We start from the raw sequence: 18,752 nt of genomic DNA on the forward strand, positions 1-18,752 counted from the left end.
ACCGTTTTGAATGGATTTTTATGGAACAGATTTAGGCTGACTTTTCAGCTAAGACCTTTCTGGTATTATTGCACCTATTCAGCACAGCTCTTAGAGCATGCAGGGGCTTCCCCCACAAAGAAGTACTGTTCTCTTTGGAGTGGGAAAACAATATAACAATTCTGGTAAGTTTATATATGGAAAGGAATCATATATGATCAATCTAAGATTGGAATCCAGGTTTGAACAATAAGAATGCAATAACATTGTTCTTGCCGCATTTCCTATTGGTAAATCATAATTCTTCATATAATGATATATTCCTAATACTTGGCATGTAAATCAGAAGTATACTTGTATCTTTAAAACATACTGATTTTTATAGCAACACTTCAATATGTTTATGGATAGAAAATGAGACAAGAGTGATAGAAGTCTTCTACATCTGATAAGAAAGTACCCCTTTATCTGTTTTTCATTTCCAGAACAAGTAGATAGCCAATCCTTTCTCTGATATAGTGAATAAAAAATACATTTTCTTAATGTTAAATATCAAGATCCTAAACATTCCAAATATTCTTTAAAATCCCTAGCCATTGATTTGTTCATATGGAACATGGTTATGAATTAACAGGCCATGTAACTTTCTCTTATGTATATTTAATCTGGATTTTTTAGTTTTTCAGTATTTTTATTTTTAAAAAATGTTTTAGGGTTAATCGTAATATTTTTTTTAATTGTAAGCTTCTCATTGACTGAGATAGCTGGCTATGGAAATTAAACAAACAAAAAAACTTGGCAATTTTGAATTGCAGGGAGTTCAACTCCTAGAATTAGTAGCAATAGCCATGCTGGCTGGGCATTCTGGGAACTGAAATCTCTGCATCAACACATCTTAAAGATGATGAAGTTTGAAAATACAGCTGTGAATGTAGGTTTCCTGCTTGCAAGAGTGCAAATATTGCTATACCTGGAGAATGGGTTCATGTAAAAGAATTGTCTCCCTTATGCATTGATCCAAAGTGGTCCCAGTCTCGTCAAGTCCTCCTGAGCATTCCTACTGCAGTGAAGGTGGAAGGGTTTAAGGTGTGGGTCCACGGCTTGAGAGTCAAGAAGGTGCCCCCACCTCTCATCCAATGGCAAGCTCAGCAGTTGAATGACTTGAAAGTTCTTCTTCAGAAAAGTCCTTCAGAACTCTTCCCACCTGACTGAAAACAATTCACAATGGACTGAGCTATTCTAAAAAATGGGAATGTAGTTGGATTGATTGGACTTTTGTGTTCTTTTATTGTTGCTTCCCTTGTACCTTCTTTAGAAAAAAAGACATTATGATACTCACAGCAATTCCAAGAAGATATACTCCTATAGTTTCTTTCTGACAGAAAGCATTCTGTCACAAAATTAAAAGGGAGGAAATATAGGGTTTGTACAAAAGGGTAAAAACTTATTCTTGTTGTTAGCCTACCACCATTTTGCTTCTGTAAACTGTCCTTAGGATGCTATTTTATGAAGGCAGGAAGAACATGTACACAGACCCAGAGACAAGAAAAAGAGCGGGAAAAGAATGGAATGTGATTGACTGATACTATGTGTATTGACATGTGTAACTTTGTGATTGGCTATTGCTGCCTGAATAAGGAAATACCTGACTGACCAAGGTGTGGCACTTCTTTTTATTGAAAAGTTTTGTACAATATACATCCCAAGACCCACCCACCCCTACCACCCCTACCCCACTTCCCAGAGCTGAATACAGGGTTACAAATAAACAATCAAACTCTAAAAAAAAATAACCAACTATACAAGTAAGCAAGTCTATAACGGACTTTAACTCCCTTATAACATAAATATAAACAAATTAAAATTAAACATAATAATATAAACAAATCAATATTGTTAAACCATACTAAAACGAATAAAAAACTATTGATAATACTCTAAAGTTTACTCATAGGCTAAATGAAACTTTTTAATCCCATATTTATTCTGAATATAATCTATCCATCTTCTCCAAACCAAAATATATCTTTCTTGTGAGTGATCCTTCAAGTAAGCAGAAATTTTTGCCGTTTCTGCTAAATTTGACACCTTAAGCATCCAATCTTCTATAGTAGGCAAAGAATCTTTCTTCCAATATTGCCCTACTAATAACCTTGCAGCTGTTATCAAGTTCAACATCAAGTTAGTTTCTTTAGCATCACAATCTACAATAACACCCAACAAAAATACTTGTGGCATGAACTTTATCTTTCTTTTAAAAATCTTTTGAATGTTCCACCAAATCTTAATCCCAAAAGCTTTTATATTTCTACAAGTCCACCAAATATGAAAATAGGTTGCATCCAAGCTACCACATCTCCAGCATTTGGGCTGTGAATTGGGATACATATAAGACAGCTTTTTGGGATCCAAATGCCACCTATAAAACATTTTAGAAAAATTTTCTCTTAAATTTTGAGCCTGGGTAAATTTTACATTTCTAATCCAAATTACCTCCCATGTATCCAATGAAATCGGTTCTTGAATATTTTGAGCCCATTTTATCATACAATCTTTAACTAAATCCATTTCAGAATCCAATTCTATTAAAACAGTATAAATTCTCTTTATGTGGGCTCAATTTGAATCTTTAATCTGTTTTACCAAATTCTCATCCCCTAAAGTAATACCAACCTTTTGATCTAAGCTCCACCTAACCAACAATTGGTTATACTGAAAACAAGACTGTACAATATTTTCTTGCTTTAACTCAACTAAAGATTTTAATTGCCAATCCTTCCCTACCAATCTAATTCCTTATAAGAAATCCTATCCAAGTTCACACCCCTAGATACCCCCTCTATCGCGTGTCCAGGAATCCCCCAAATTGGTATTTTATAATTTAACCTATAATACTTCTTCCAGACACGCAATAAAGCACTTCTTAAAATATGGGATTTAAAAACCTGATCTACTTTTTTTATCATAAATTAGATATGCATGCCATCCATATAATAAATTCCTTCTCTTAAGAGAAAGTATATTTTTATTTGTTAAATTAAGCCAATCACTAATCAATGTTAAAGCCACCACATCATAATATAATTTCAGATTAGGCACCTTAAATCCTCCTCTTTCCCGTACATTTTATATAATCTTGAACTTAACTCTTGGTTTTTTCTCTGCCCAAATAAATTTATTAATACCCTTCTGCCATTTATCCAAATTGGCATCTTTTTTCAAAATAGGTATCATTTGAAACAAAAAAAGAAACTTTGGATGAACATTCATTTTAACCGCTGAGATTCTCCCCGGCAAAGATAATTGTAGTTTTTTCCAATCATTTAAATCCTTTTGCACTTTTACCCATAGTGTCTCATAGTTATTTTTATACAATTTAACATTAGAATACAATTTTTATACAATTTAATATTAGAAGTTGTAATGTATACTCCCTTTTTCACTATTTCAAAACCTGTCAATTTAGCTAACATATCCTTTTCCTTCATAAACATATTTTTCGGTAATATTTTAGTCTTGTTATTATTTACCTTAAAACCAGAGACTTTCCCATACTGGGTTATGATTTCCACCAAATACCTTACCGCAGTGATTCTCAACCTTTCTAATGCCGTGACCCCATAATACAGTTCCCAATGTTGTGGTGACCCCCAAGTGGGTGTGGCCACAAAAAAGAGGGAGTAGGACAGCTAGGGAAAAGGGAAAAAAATGGCGGACAGCATGGTTTACTGACCCCCGTGAAATGGTCATTCGACCCCAAATGGGGTCCCGACCCACAGGTTGAGAACCACTGCCTTACCGAGTGTGTCAGTTGAGATAATGTCACAACCAAATCATCAGCAAAAGTTCTCAACCTATAATTATTCTTATTTATTTTTATTCCCTTTATTGTAGTTGATTCACAAATTTTAATTAGTAAAATCTCCATTGTTAAAACAAATAACAATGGGAATAATGGACATCCCTGTCTTGTACTCTTTTCAATTTTAAATGCTTCTGTTAATCCCCCATTAATTATAATTTGTGCCGATTGTTGTTGATACATAGCCTTAAGAGCATATAAAAATTTATCCCCCAAATTCATTTTCTCTACAACTCTGAATAAAAATTGCCAATTTAACTGATCAAAAGCTTTTTCAGCATCCAAAAATATCACATGCCTCAATGTTATACAATCTGAAGGTGGTGCTATACAAATTGTTTCCCTTTTTCACTTTATATCCACGCAAGCAGAAGGTTGCAAGAGCCTCTTCTTTTAATCCATTGGCTGGGTGAAGAAAGAAAGACAGGCACAGAATCTCTTAGAACAGCAGCTCCCAAAATAGGAAGAACACGTACCCAGACCCAGAGACAAGGAAAAGAGCGGGAAAAGAATAAAATGTGATTGGCTGATACTATATTTTACTGACATGTGTAACTCTGTGATTGGCTGTTGCTGCCTAAATAAGGAAATGCCTGACTGACCAAGGTATGGCACTTCTGAACACAGCTGCCTTTGTTTCAGGCAGTGTTCCACCCTGCAACTTCACTTGATCAATTAAAGTGCTATTTACCTTGGAAGCCTCTGCTTGAGTCTCCTGATTTGTCTTCTTGGAACCTCAAGTTCTTCTCTCTCAAAGCAGGAGGTGAGGCCAGGATGAGAAGAGCCAGAAGGCCTTTGAGATAGGAGCCATGAATCCTCCACCCTTTTACTCCATGGTCTCAGGAAGAGTATAAAAATTTCAATTCTTCACTCCAAAATTCTTCAAAATAACTAGTGTCTATTTTATCAATGCTCATTATTTGTGGAACAAAAATGTATCATTTTAGAGTTTAGATGGTTTGTGTGCTACATACAACATCACAGTCTGATTTGGAAGCATTACTGCTTCAGAAAAGAAGGCGGTGCAGAGAGTGGTGAGGATGGCAGAAAAGATATTGGCAGTTCCCTCCCTTCCATCCAGGACATAGCACATAAGTGTTGCTTGAGGAGAGTCCTCAAGATTGTCTAGGACACTATACATCTTCTTCACATCCTGTTTTCCTTCTTACCTTCTGGGAGGAGGCTCATGGTAACCGAAGCAGAAGATCCAGATTCAGTCACAGTTTTGTTCTATACAGTATTAACCTTGTGAATTCTAAAGCTTCCTCCTTCTGTTATGCATTAAAGATGGATAGCGATTAATATTTATATTACTTATATATAAGGGTGTTGTATGTAGTTGTATATAGTATGTTTAAATGTTTCTTATGCATATGTACACTAGTATGATGAAATGTGTTTGTAATATAGTAGTCTGGTTTCTGAGGTATTTTTGAAGTATGGCAGTGTTAGCCTTGCCAAAGCTTGTGTTGATTGTGCTATATTGGATTGAACGGTTAGTCATGTTTTGATAAAGTTGCCTGGGAGAAGATAGTCTTTCTCTTGTTAACTGGGTTATTACTCAATCGTGTTCTATGTCCTCTCTTTTGGAATACAGAAGCACTGCTTACACAATGATTGACTAAAGATCAGCCTTTTTAAATATTTGAGCACTCTACAGGAATATAAGTTGGCTAAAGGACATGACATGAGTGACAGTTGGAGACTAGGTAAGGTAAGGCAAGGTAAGAAAAGAATTGCAACTAGTATGTTGTTAATAGTGTAATTTGTCATCTACACAGAACTCCAAGAAGAACACCAAATTTATTGTTTGTAATGGAAACTTTTGTGGATGAAAATTGAGTTCATGAAACAAATTAATTAATTAGGGAAACTAATCTAATAATATATACATTGTTTTTCTTTATGTTAGCAGGAGACATGATTTTTAAAGAACTAAATTAATATTGACCATAAATGTAGGAAGTACTGTTAATCACTATATTATTATCAACAGCCAACGTAATGGAGCCAGAGGACGATTTCCTATATAAATACAAAGGAATCTATTTCGTAACTGGCTTGTCTTCACCCGAAGGTATAGATTTACTGGACAGTTTGGAAATCCGAGATGATGATATATTCATAATCACATATCCTAAATCTGGTAAGTTCAAAGATGTCTTCCAAAAAAGAGATAATCTTGTATCCAGTGCTGTTATTCAGTTCCTCAGGATTTTGGTTGCTGTAACTGTGTTGTGCTATAACCAAATTTTAACATTTAGCATTTTATTTTTTAATTTTTTTAATGTTTTATTGATTTTCTAATTTTAAATTTAAGTATTTAAAAAGCAATGTCATGGCTGAGTTAATCGATAATTCAAGTATCTTTAGTACAAGTCTCAAACTACCACAATAAATATTTCCTCTCTTTTCCCCTTAGTATTTACTGTCTCATGTTTAAACTAATACAATTCTTATTATATCAATTAAATAAAAATAACATTCTTACATTTATCAATATTTTTTAGCTTATACATTTCCTGGTTAGTTTACCATTCAGTCTTTATAGACAATCAATGCCCTAATTAGTTTTTCCCAATTTTTAGTTTCATACATTATTAACCTTGTGAACTCTAAAGCTTCCTCCTTCTGTTATGTATTAAAGATGGACAGTGATTAATATTTATGTTATTTATATGTAAGGGTTTAGGTCTGTACATATGTTGTATATAGTATGTTTAAATGTTCGTTATGTATGTGTACATTTGGAGAGCAAACAACTAAATTTCATTTTTAATGTGCGCTATTGTTCCCACAGTAAAAAATGACAATAAAGGTTATAATGGTTAGACATATTTTGATAAGGTTGCCTGGGAAAAGGTAGTCTTTCTCTTGTTAATTAGGTTATTACTCAATCGTGTTCTATGTCCTCTCTTGCTCATTTTTTGGAATACAGAAACACTGCTTACACAATGATTGACTAAAGATCAGCCTTCTTAAATATTTGAGCACTCTATAGGAAGATAAGTACACTGAGAAACCATTACAAATAAGTTGGCTAAAGGACATGACATGAGTGACGATCAGAGACTAAGTAATGCAATTCTTATTATATCAAATAAAACTAACATTCTTATATTTATCAATAATTTTTAGCATATACATATCCTGGTTATATTAACATTCAGTCTTTATAGACAATCAATGTCCTAATTAGTTTTTCCCAATTTTTAGTTTCCCATTAATATTTAAATTTAACATTTAATATTTATAATTTCCAAGTTTTAAGTAACCAAAGTTCTCTTTATCACAATTCATCACAAATCTATTATTCAGGATACACGTCTTATCTTTTTGAATATATTCTATTTCTCACATCATCTAATTAATAATACAGTATAACATTCTTATTTTCTATTAATTTCCAAATTTCTTAAATTTAGTAACCAAAATTTCTCTTGTTTCAACATAAAATACTTCCTCTCTTTTTCTCTTAATGTCTACTATCTCATATTTAAGCCAGTATAGTACTTATTATATCATCTAAGTAAAAACATGTTTATTACATTTATCAATAGATTTTAGCTTATATATATCTTAGTTACTTTTACATTCAACCTTTATAAACAAATCAATATTCAAATTTAACTTTTAATATTTCTACTTCCAAGTTTTTAATGACCAAAGCTTTCTTTATCTCAGTTCATAACAAAATCTAGTATTCAAAGTACACATCTTGTCTATTTGAGTATATTCTATTTTAATCCTCACTAATAAGTCAAAACTCCAATTTTCTTCAGCCTTATTCTAGCTTTCTTTCTTTGCCAACTCGCCTTCCATATCCGTGCTTTTAAGTCATAAAATAGATCTCCCTCTTTTATTATATATCTTGTTTGAAATAAAAGAGGCCATCCAGTCACCATTTTTTTTTTGGAAGGGCTAACAAATCGTCTCTCTATTTTTCCATCTTGGCATAGTTGTACTGAAATGTTTATCTTCTCTTCAGGCTGTTCTTTTTCTTGATCTTCAGATTTTTTCTGGTTTATATAGAAAGTCCTTTCCATTTCCAATGTTGTCAGTCCCTTTTCTGGGTTTTCTGTTAACTGTGCTTGTTGATCAGTTGAGTCTTCTATCATAGTATTTGATTGTTCCACTTCTTCCATTATATTCTGTGCAGCTGATTCTTTAGTTGTAATCAAAGTTTGTTTTCATATATCTAGGCCAGGGGTAGGCAACCCAAAACACTCAAAGAGCCACTTGGACCTGTTTCCCACCGAAAACAAAACACTGTGAGCCGCAAAACCCTTTTGATATCTAAAATGAAGATAACACTGCATATATCCTGTTTTACCTTTATTATAGGTGTGTGTGTATGCATGTGTGTGTGTGTATTAGATAGATAGATAGATACACACAAATACACACACCTATAATAAAGGTAAAAAAGGATATATGCAGTGTTATCTTCATTTTAGATATCAAAAGGGTCTCTCTCTCTCTCCCTCCCTCTCTTTCTGCCCTTGGTCTACCAGTCCTCTTCCCCCACTCTTTCTTTCTCTTTCTCTCTCTTTCCTCTCTCTCTTTCTCCCCCCCTCTCTTTCTTTCTCTCTCTCTCTCTCCCCTCTCTTCCCCTCTCTCGATCTTCTGCTCACCTGGCAAGCTGGCTTCAAGCTGTTCTCCAACAAGCTAAGGGGTAGGCAACCTCGGCTCTTTTATGACTCATCGACTTCAACTCCCAGAATTCCTGAGTCAGCATAGCTGGGCTAGCTAGCTCTCTCCTGCCCTTCCTGCTTCCTGCAGAGATGCAGCAAAGGGAGAACCCCTTTTCAGCTTGTCAGAGAACACCGTGAGTCCACTGTCTTTTACACACACACACACACACACAGAGAGAGAGAGAGAGAGAGAGAGAGAGAGAGAGACAGAGACAGAGACAGAGACAGAGACAGAGAGATACAGACAGACAGAGAGAGAAGCAGGGAAGTGCAAGTGCCTCTCTCTGTCTCTCTCTGCAAATGGCAGAGAAGGCTGGGAGCCACAAGGGGAGGCTCAAAGAGCCGCATGAGGCTCCAGAGCTGCAGGTTGCCGACCTGTGATCTAGGCTGACATCTTGTTCTTTTCTGTAGCTTCTTATTTTATCAGTAGCTGTCAGAATAGTTTCATAAATTGCTTTCAACCTAAAGAGAATCTGTTCCTGATCTTCATCCAAATTCTCTTAGTGGTATGTTAAATTAAAAGCTTTACAATCAGAGAATGAAAATAATTTTGTCACTGAGGATAGAACACAGCTGGGCTTCTCACAGCTGATATCTGCCAAGCTTGCAAAAGTCTTATCTATAGTCTGGACTTCAAGCCAAGTCTCTTTTAGATAATAAGTTGTAATATCAGGTTTGGCCACAAGATGTCACCCATACCATTTAAGATTTTTTTTAAGTTCAAAATTTTTATAATCCTTTTTCCAATTTTACTTCTTTTTTGTAAGTAAAAACCCAAATCTTCAATAAGAGTAAGAAATCTTTTAGTCCTCAAATTTGAGAAAGATAGAAATCCAGTTAGAATCAGGTTATTCTTTCAGCATTTTAAACTCCCCTGGATAGTCAGTTGCCCCTATTTTTAGAGGGTGGGATAGAATTTCCCTTCCCTCTCTCCACAGGGGGGAAAATACTTTGGGTAAATTATACAGGTAGAAAAAATAGTTAAGATTGAAGAGAGGTTCAGATCTCACCCACGCTGCTTTATAGGTGCCTGGTAATAAGTTTGACTTCGGCTGTCTGCAGCCTATTGATGGGCCATGTTTTTTTTAAATTTTATTATTTTATTTTCATTACAATCATAAGAAAAAATATTCAGATACATAACAAGTTAAAATACAACACACAAATTCTGACATTGCTCACCCATTTCCCCCCAAACCCCATCCCCCTCTCATCTCTTCACTTCCCCCTTCCTTCTTCTTCCTCACTCTCCTTCTCTCCTCCCTCTCTCCTCCATCTTTCTACTTGCTTATCCCTCTCCTCTTCTTCTCAATCGGATGCGGTCTAGAGGAAAATGCCCGAGCAATCCTCTATCACCCAAAAAAAGGAAAAAAAATCTTTAAAATATAAAACTATTACTACTTATCTGAACTATTGAATATACTACCCATACTCTCCCCTCCCCCCTCCCCCCTCCCCCACCCCCTTCTCCCACTGGCTTGCCAGAGCTCAGTACAGAGTTACACACAAAAAAAAAAACTAAACATAATCAACTTAAATTTACTACTTATACAATAACCAAAATCATAATAACCCTTAACTCTCTGCAAACTTCAATTCATAATTTAATAAAAATCCATTATTCATAAAATAAATGAAACTTTGTTGTTCCATACTTCTTCTTAATATATTCTATCCATCTTCTTCATACAGAAACATATCTCTTTTGTGAATGGTCCTTTAAATAAGCAGAAATTTTAGCCATTTCTGCTAAATTAGAAACCTTGAATACCCATTCTTCTAAAGAAGGCAGAGAATCATTTTTCCAATACTGATCCACCAATAGTCTTGCTGCTGTTATTAAATTCAGCATTAAAATAGTTTCTTTAACATCAAAATCCAGATGGGCCATATTTTTATGGCTGGTTTTTTGTCCGCCAGTTTGGAGGCTGCCCCAGATCGAGTGGAAGGGCTACCACCCTCCCACGATCAAGCAGGGATTAGCTCCTTGTTTGCCCCTACAGAGCGACTTTCGACCCTTTCCAGGGTCTGCCAGCAGTGCAAAATCAGACATGGAAGACGGACCTCGCCTTCCAGCGGCTGCGACAGCCATGTCAGCAAATTGGAAGCCTCAACATTTAGCATTTTATAAGAAGCTGAAAATGCAAGGAAAATAAAACTGCTAAACCTGTACTTTCATCATTTTTATTTTACCCATACATTGCTGGATGGATGACCTTGACCAGTCACACTGCCTCAGCCCGCTCAGGATAGTTGTGAGGAAAATAGGATGAGGAAGGATTATTAGATATGCTTGCCATCTTGAGTTACTTCCAAAACTAATAAAAGCAGGATAGAAATCAATGTGCAAATAAATAGCTAGTTTTTCTCATCCATCCATCAGTTTAATCTATCAATTTTAGAAAACTTCACTGTGTTCACGCATCTATGAAATGTTTGCTAAGGTTGGCTTTGCAGAAGTTCAAAGTTTCCCAACTAATAATGGATGAATTAATTTAATTATTCCTTATTTGCAGGCACAATATGGACTCAGAATATTGTGAACCTGATTCTTCATGAAGGTCATCGAGATGAAACTGAAAATATTACCCTGATTGACCGAACACCATGGCTGGAGTATAATTTGTTGCATGTAGATTTTCCCAGTCGCCCATCGCCTCGTCTCTTTAGTTCCCATCTGCCCTACTATTTGGTACCCAAAGGATTACGAAGTAGAAGAGCAAAAGTAAGACATATTTTGCTAACTTGTGAGGTGGTGTGGGGAACTGTCTGTCTTCTGTTCTATTAGCTCTGTATCTGAATGTTTTATTAACAAATAGGCCAATGGCACACAAACACATATTACATTGTTCCAATATGTTTGGTGGACACTAACAAGTTTTGAAGGGTGAGGAAAATAAACACAAACAAAACCGTGTTAATATCAGAATATCATGCCCTGGAGAAATAGCTACAAACCGAACTGAATATCGACCAGTTTAAGCTTATTTTTCCAGATGGATTGCAACACTTTGTGTTGCATGGCCATTTGCTATCTTAACATATCTGAACACTGTCAAGTTGAGGAATGCTATCTCTAGCCCTCAAAACCCTTCCCACAATCCCTACTCATAGTCACTCACGCCCTAGTCACCAGAGGCTTCAGCTGGTGCAAAATGCAGCAGCAGCATGAGCACTTGTGTGATCTCTAAGAACTTCATACATTACACCTCTTCTTTGGAAACTGCAGTGGCTACCACTTTGGTTCAGGATTCAAGATGCTGGTTATGACCTTTAAACCCCATCATGAGGCAGGAACATATAATTTGAAGGACCTCCCCTCCCTAGTTGCAGCTACACATCACATCAAGTCCAACAGGAAAGGCATGTTGAGGTCCCATCTGCTAGGGAGATTTGTCAGGCAGGATCTAGGAGGAAAGCCTTTTATTCTGTGGTCTCTGCAATATGGAAAATCATTCTCCCCGAGTTGAGACTGGCCCCAATCCTGTTGGCCTGCTGGAAGTTCCCCAAACATGGTTTTACTAATAAGCTTTGAGGTCCCATAATATAATGGAGCCTGTTAGATGAGTGTATGACAGATACTTGATGCACTCTGTGTATGCTTTGCTGTCAATCTGTCATCTTTCTCTTACAGATTATTTATGTGTTTAGAAATCCAAAGGACGTCATGGTTTCTAGCTATCATTTTCACAAAATGTCAGTCAAAATAGAAACCCCAAAAGACTTCAGTACTTTCTTTGAGAAGTTTTTGGCTGGAAAAGGTAAGAAGTCCTTCATCATGACAACATTATGTCAGTTTTTGTTTTGGATAAGAGATTATGAATATATTTCCATCTGCTTCCCACAAAGAACAAACAACCCACCCACTTTCCTAACATAAGTAAAAAATAATGATTCTCTATACTCCAACAGTAATTTGTGTAAACTCTATGAAAACAGTTTATAATGGGATGGATGAGTGAAGAAGAATGCAGGACAACTTGAACAACTCATGAAGTAAAAATGGATAGGAGAGGCAAGCAAAAGGAGCTTATTACAGGACTAGTAATACTAAGACAAATAATACTAGTAATACTAAGATATATTTAATATAGAGGAGAAAATGGAAGGAAATTATTTGGTGGTTTAAAATCAGGATGTGAATGGGTTGGAATTAGTGGGCCATGAATTGTTTGCAACTGAGCCATGGAAGTGGCAGGCAAGCACACATGTGTGTGCATCCCCTCTTGCGCAAGGAATCAATGTACACCGCTTGTGCAAATGCAGCTGCACACATGCTCGTGCGTACTGGCTGCTCACACAGAACTATCTCCTCTCCTCTCCTGCCAGTTGGCAAAACCAGAAGATTTAGGTGACTGAGTTAAAGAATCACACAGAAAGTGTTTTAAGAGTTGGAAGCAGAAATAGCTAACCGGAGTAAGTCTGATATTTGAAGAAGTATAACAAAAATTAAAGCAGATTGCCCCAAAATTTCAAATAAGAAAAAACAAAGAAATGAAACAATATAGCAGCAAGTTGACAAAAAAAATCCCTTAACAAGTTGGAGTACGCAACCATATTAGTTATGGCTCCCATTCCTTCTCTCTCCTCTCCACATTCAATGATATTAGGATAGCCCTTAGTTGAGCTATCATGCTTTTATTTGTAGGCCCATGAGGATCATAAAGATAAATGAGGATAAATGGAGGAAATTGAAGCATTAAGAATGTATCACTGAGACAGATGGTCAGCTGGATCATTGCAGCCCTGAGCTGAACAACTGAACTCAGTGATTTCAAGACTGCCCTCATGTTTATACTAAATTACTTTCTCTCCTACCAGTGCTTTGTAGTTCGTGGCTAGACCATGTAGAAGGCTGGTATGCTCATAAGGGTGATTTCAATATTCTCTTCCTTTCTTATGAAGAAATGAAAAAGGTAAGATGTGTTTGTGTTGTGAAGTGTGAATAATCTATTCCAATAGGGAGTAACAGAGGTGATCATAGAACCACTCTTAGTTATTTCTGTGAACTCCTGTAGGAATGGTGAGGTTTCTGAAGAAAAGTAAGTTTCTGTCTCTTCGAAAGGAAGGAGGAGGATCTGGGAAATAGAGTGCTATCATCTTGATATCAAAAAGATTAATAAAAGGTATTTTTGTGAGCACTTGGCTTATTATGCTAGAATTCACAGGATGCATCTGTTGTAAACAAATCTGGCCAAACAAAGTTGATCTAATTTTTCATATACTTACTTAGTAGATAAGAGAAATCCAGCTAAGTATCTGTAATTAGCCAAAGCTTAGTCAAAGTCTCTCATAATATTTTCCTGTTTTGGCTCAGAAGAGATTGACTCAACTCAACTACATTTTTAAGAAAGGCCAAGGCATTTTTTTTTAGCCCATCCTAGGAACTGGCCAGCCTCTGATAATGCCAAGATTGCGAAGAACATAAAAATCTGAATCTTAGGGAACTTATGGCACATCAATATATTGTCAATTAAGAATGTTTCTCAAAACTTGCCTTTGAAAACATTTACAACAAGTCCTAAAGCAGCATTTTTATTCAATGATATTGTTTCCTAGATCTATGTATAGTTTTCATTAAAAAAATAAACACAAATTATTTAATCAGGGTAGTTTTTCAGTTTGAAAAGAAAGAATTAAAGGTTGGGGGAGTGAGTGACAGATATGATATGTGAGATCTCAACAAACTTTTCCATCTTTTCTCCATTGTTGTGGATGATCTAATATAAGGCTCTATCAAATTGCAGGACCTGGGAAGATCTGTACTGAAAATATGCAACTTCCTAGGAAAAAAACTAACTGAAAAGGAGATGGATGATGTGGTAGATAAAGCTACATTTGATAACATGAAAATAGATTCTAGAGCAAACTACACATTCTTGCCTTCTGATATCCTCGATTTCAGCAAAGGAAACTTTCTTCGCAAAGGTAGATCAGTAATAATTAATATTCTGGGAGTATGCTTTTGGAACGTGCTGGGCTGCATCTGAAACCACGTTCAACACTATAAATGAATTTGGCTGAAGCCATTTTCCCTTCATTTTCGGTAGCTACAGATTTGGGAGGAGGGATAAGTATTTTCTAACTTAGTCAAAACAATAAATTGTTCTATGGGAACCAAGGTCATTGCTGATTGCATTTTGGCAGGCTAAGGCTTCCGTTAGAAAGCCTGTGCAAGTAGTTAATTGGGGAATGTGATTTATGACACATCATTGGATTGAGAAGTTCAACTTTGTAACATTGTAACCTGTGGGGTTAAAGCTTCAGTCTGGGTTTCACTTTTGATCGTGCCGGAATCTTTTTTGCCTTGGAGTTCTTTTTACTGGCCTCATCTATCAGAATCATGAAACCAGGATTACTACCTTCACCTAAAAGGCACTTTCTAAAGTGGTAGGGACATGTCCCAACAACCTCTCTTTTTGCTGTCTTTCCATGATATTGTGTTTGTCTCATCAGCAGCCTGCATTTGAGGCAGCCATAAGCCTTTCTTAGCTGTGCCAATGTTGAAGTGGTGTTCTCCTTTTCACCCTGATAAATTTTAGGCATGGATAAAATCTGATATTTTCAATGAAAATTATGTTGGTTGCATAGTCTAACGATCCTTTGGAAGCAGGATTGTTCTAGCTCACAGTGGCCACTTTTAAGGTGGAAAAGACACAATCTCTTCACTTTCTACCCTGGGCACTGTCCTCCAGTCTCTTTTAAGCCTATAGGGACATAGCCAAAGCTCAAAGAACCATCAGTCATTTCACTTAATCAGGGGGCCAGTTCCAAAAGGGTGAATTCAAGATCATTTAGAACCTTACTGGCAGATCATTGGTTCCATGACTTCCCAGTAAAAGATACTTATGGCAGGAGACTCATTCAACACCTTCTAGTTAGAGAGATCTTTGCCTTCTATTAAGTCTTCACTCTGTAATCCAGCTCTAATTAAAATAATAAGGGACAACTTCCTGCCCAAAAACTATAAATACAGAATTCTAAGAACAGTTTGATGGACATAGAGGTGGCTAAACATTGATCTGATAATGGACAAATGTGCAATGTTCCAAGTTAGTCAGGTTTTGCAAACTATTATCCTCTTTCTCAGACCCAGAGAAGCTCATAGTGGGCAAGGTAATTGGAGAGTGGAAACCACCTCTGGAAGAGATTTCATCTTCATCCCTATAGTCCCTTTCTGAAGTCCTGAAATGTTTTATATACACTCATGTTAAAAAGAAAGCATGCCCTCTTTGAGTTATAGGTTTTACGTATCAGGACATGGTAAATATCATCTGGTTCTTAGCAGTTCTTTAAATTAGGTATATACATAGTCAGCTGAACAACAGCACATGACATATTACACCATGTCATCATTTATTTTACAAAAAGAAAGCCAAAATGGAGAAGCCATGTGGGGAAGAAAGTAAGAACATCCTTACTGTTTCTATGGGTATGAAGAAGTTAAGTAGCAGCTAAGTGCTGCTATCAAATGACCTTAATCCAGTGGTCTATAAAACCCAAAGTTTTGGGAGTTTGCTGGTCTCCAGCATTGAGGAAGGACATCAGTAATAATCTTAGACAACTCATTGTTGTTGCCTATCAGTCTGGGAAAGGTTATTTGCAAACAATTTAAAATACATCATTCTATGATGAAGAAGATCATTCACAAGGGTTGGCCAACATTGGGCTATGCAACAGGACAATGATCCCAAACACACCAGCAAATTTACAATAAAATGGCTGAAAAAGAAAAGACTCAAGGTGTTGCAATGGCCCAAAGTCCAGATCTCAACCCGATTGAAATGGTGTGGTGGAACTTCAAGAAAGCTGTACATAAACAAATGCTCACAAACTTCAATCAACTGAAGCAAAGTTGTAAAGAAGAATGAGCCAAAATTCCTCCACAGCAATGTGAGAGACTGATTAAGTGACACAGAAAATGATTACTTCAAGTTATTGTGGCTAAAGATGATGCTACAAGCTATTAAATCATAAATTTTTCACACACGGCTTCTCCATTTTGGCTTTTTTTGTGTAAAATAAGTGATGACACAGTGTAATGTCATGTTGTTCATCTAAGTTTTTACTTACTTACTTTTAAGAACAGCTAAGAACCAGATTTTTACTATGTCCTCATAGATAAAACCATAGAAGTCAAACAGGATGTACTTTCTTTTTCACATGACTGATTCAAACACAAACTTAGTCACATAAGAATGTGTAAGAATAAACGTTTTGGTGACAGGATGGCATAAATAGCTTCTAGTTTAATTGAATACAAAAACTGTTGACATTTTTTTTAATTGTTATTTCCCAGGTACTGTTGGGGACTGGAAGAACACCATGACTGTTGCCCAGAGTGAAAAGTTTGACCGTGTCTTTAAGGAGAGGATGGAAAAGCTGCCCTTCAGGTTCTGCTGGGATATTCAGGAAGATCTTGAGCCTATTTCCAGCTCAGTGGAGGAAAATAATGTGTGATGCACAACTTCAAATGGCTTGGATCAGAGATGACATTCCAAGAACGGTCTTTCTGTAACCTTGTAATGCTTAAGTCTCAACTCTGCATAGATCATAGAACAGAGCAACATCAAATACTATGTTATTATTAAATATTGTATGGCATTTGCTTATTAATTTATGTTTCCATTACTGACTGACTCTAGGTGTTATATATGAAATAAAACCCCAAAAAGACAACATAGCAAATATATATATATATATATATATATATATATATATATATATATATATATATATATATATATATAGGTCTTTGGTTGTTCGGGTTTTCTCCCGCGTAAAATTGGAAGTGTCTTGGCAACGTTTCGACGAAGTCCATTCGTCATCTTCAGGCTGGTGTTTTTAGCTTCTTGCTTTGAGCAGCAATGTGTGGTTTAGCTGTTTCTTCCTTTTAACTGCCAGTGAGGGTATGAACTGATTGGATGGGAGCTTGGCTGTGTTCTGATTGGGTGGAGGTGTGTTCTGAATGGTTAGGGGCTTGGCTGTGCTCTGATTGGCTGGGGGAGTGTTCTGTTTGGTTGTGCTCAGGTTAGTCTGAGTTGCAGAGGGGTTTAAGATTTTGGGGTTAGGGAGTCGTTTGTCAATAAGGGCAGGTTTCCAAATGGCTGGTAGGCGGGAGGTATCATCTCGCTTGTTCATGCTGTGTGGGCGTTTTTCTATCTCGATGGCTTCTCTGATTATTCTGTTATTAAAATGTTCACTTTTGGCAATGGTTCTGGTATTTTTAAAGTCAATTTCATGTCCTGTGGCTTTAAGGTGTTGGACCAGGGAAGATGTTGGTTCCTCTTTTTTGACTGAGTTCTTATGTTCTTCAATGCGTGCACTTATTCTTCTGTTGGTTTGTCCGATGTATGTGGTGGGACAAGTGGTGCATGGGATTTCGTATACTCCTTGATTTTCTAATTCAATTTTATCTTTGGGGTTTCTAAGGATGGTGGATATTTTTCTGTTTGTGCAGAATGCTGTTTTGATGTTGTGTTTATGGAGGATCTTACTGATTCTGTCTGTGGTGCCTTTTATGTATGGGAGGAGGGCTTTGCCGTTTTCTTGTTCTTTGTCTTGGATTTTAGTGGGGGTTTCTTTTTGGATTAGGTTTGTAATCTTATTTCTATGGAATCCATTGGATGTTAGTACATTGGTGAGAGTGTGTAGTTCGGGTTTTAGGTGTTGTTCGTCAGCTAAGCGTTTTGTTCTGGAGATGAGTGTCTTGGCTACAGAGTTGATCTGTGCTGGGTGGTGGTGTGAGAGAGCGTGCAGATAGCGGTTTGTGTGTGTTTTCTTCTGGTAGATGGTGTGTCCTAGGGAGCCATTGGATTTCTTGTAGACTAAGACATCCAGGAAGGGAAGTTGGTTGTTAGCTTCTGTTTCCATGGTGAACTGTATTTTGGGGTGTAGGCTGTTGAGGTGTGTGAGGAAGTTGTCCAGTTTTTCTTTCCCATGTGGCCAGATTATGAAGGTGTCGTCTACGTATCTGAGCCAGAGTTTGGGTTTGTGATCCGATTTTTCTAGAGCTTGGGTTTCAAAGTGTTCCATGTAGAGGTTGGCAATGACAGGTGAGAGGGGTGATCCCATGGGTGCTCCTTCTGTTTGTTTGTATTTTTGTCCATTATAGATGAAGTATGTGTTGGATAGGCAGTGGTTGGTCAGATCTAAGATGTGTTTGGGGGGGTTATATTTGTTTTGAATAGCTGTCAAGGCTTCTTTGATAGGCACTT

At 36.5% G+C, this 18,752-nt stretch overlaps 1 protein-coding gene across 2 annotated transcripts; it reads left to right on the forward strand.

Annotated features, from left to right (window-relative positions):
• Positions 1 to 5,490: 5,490 nt before the first annotated feature.
• LOC120313535 (amine sulfotransferase-like) lies at positions 5,491 to 17,151 on the forward strand. 2 transcript variants are annotated; one of them, XM_039355553.1, is made up of 7 exons: positions 5,491 to 5,565; positions 5,838 to 5,987; positions 11,052 to 11,260; positions 12,170 to 12,296; positions 13,357 to 13,451; positions 14,283 to 14,463; positions 16,835 to 17,151. In XM_039355553.1, the coding sequence occupies exons 1-7, from the start codon at positions 5,529 to 5,531 to the stop codon at positions 16,993 to 16,995; spliced, it is 960 nt and encodes a 319-aa protein (XP_039211487.1). In that variant the 5' UTR covers positions 5,491 to 5,528; the 3' UTR covers positions 16,996 to 17,151. The 2 variants fall into 2 exon arrangements, with proteins under 2 accessions (XP_039211487.1, XP_039211488.1); XM_039355554.1 differs by having other exon boundaries at positions 5,530 to 5,550.
• The last annotated feature ends 1,601 nt before the right edge of the window (positions 17,152 to 18,752 follow it).

The sequence above is a fragment of the Crotalus tigris genome, unplaced genomic scaffold, assembly GCF_016545835.1.
Source record: "Crotalus tigris isolate CLP2741 ecotype Arizona unplaced genomic scaffold, ASM1654583v1 scf7180000018691.1937549, whole genome shotgun sequence".
In the NCBI taxonomy this organism is placed as follows: Eukaryota; Metazoa; Chordata; class Lepidosauria; order Squamata; family Viperidae; genus Crotalus; species Crotalus tigris.

Excerpts from the sequence above, each read along its gene's own strand:
- LOC120313535 (XM_039355553.1), top strand. The coding sequence starts at position 5,529 with ATGAGTGACAGTTGGAGACTAGGTAAGGTAAGGCAAG. Across the intron at positions 5,988-11,051 it reads AATCACATATCCTAAATCTG|GCACAATATGGACTCAGAAT; the intron begins GTAAGTTCAAAG and ends CCTTATTTGCAG. Across the intron at positions 12,297-13,356 it reads GAAGTTTTTGGCTGGAAAAG|TGCTTTGTAGTTCGTGGCTA; the intron begins GTAAGAAGTCCT and ends CTCTCCTACCAG.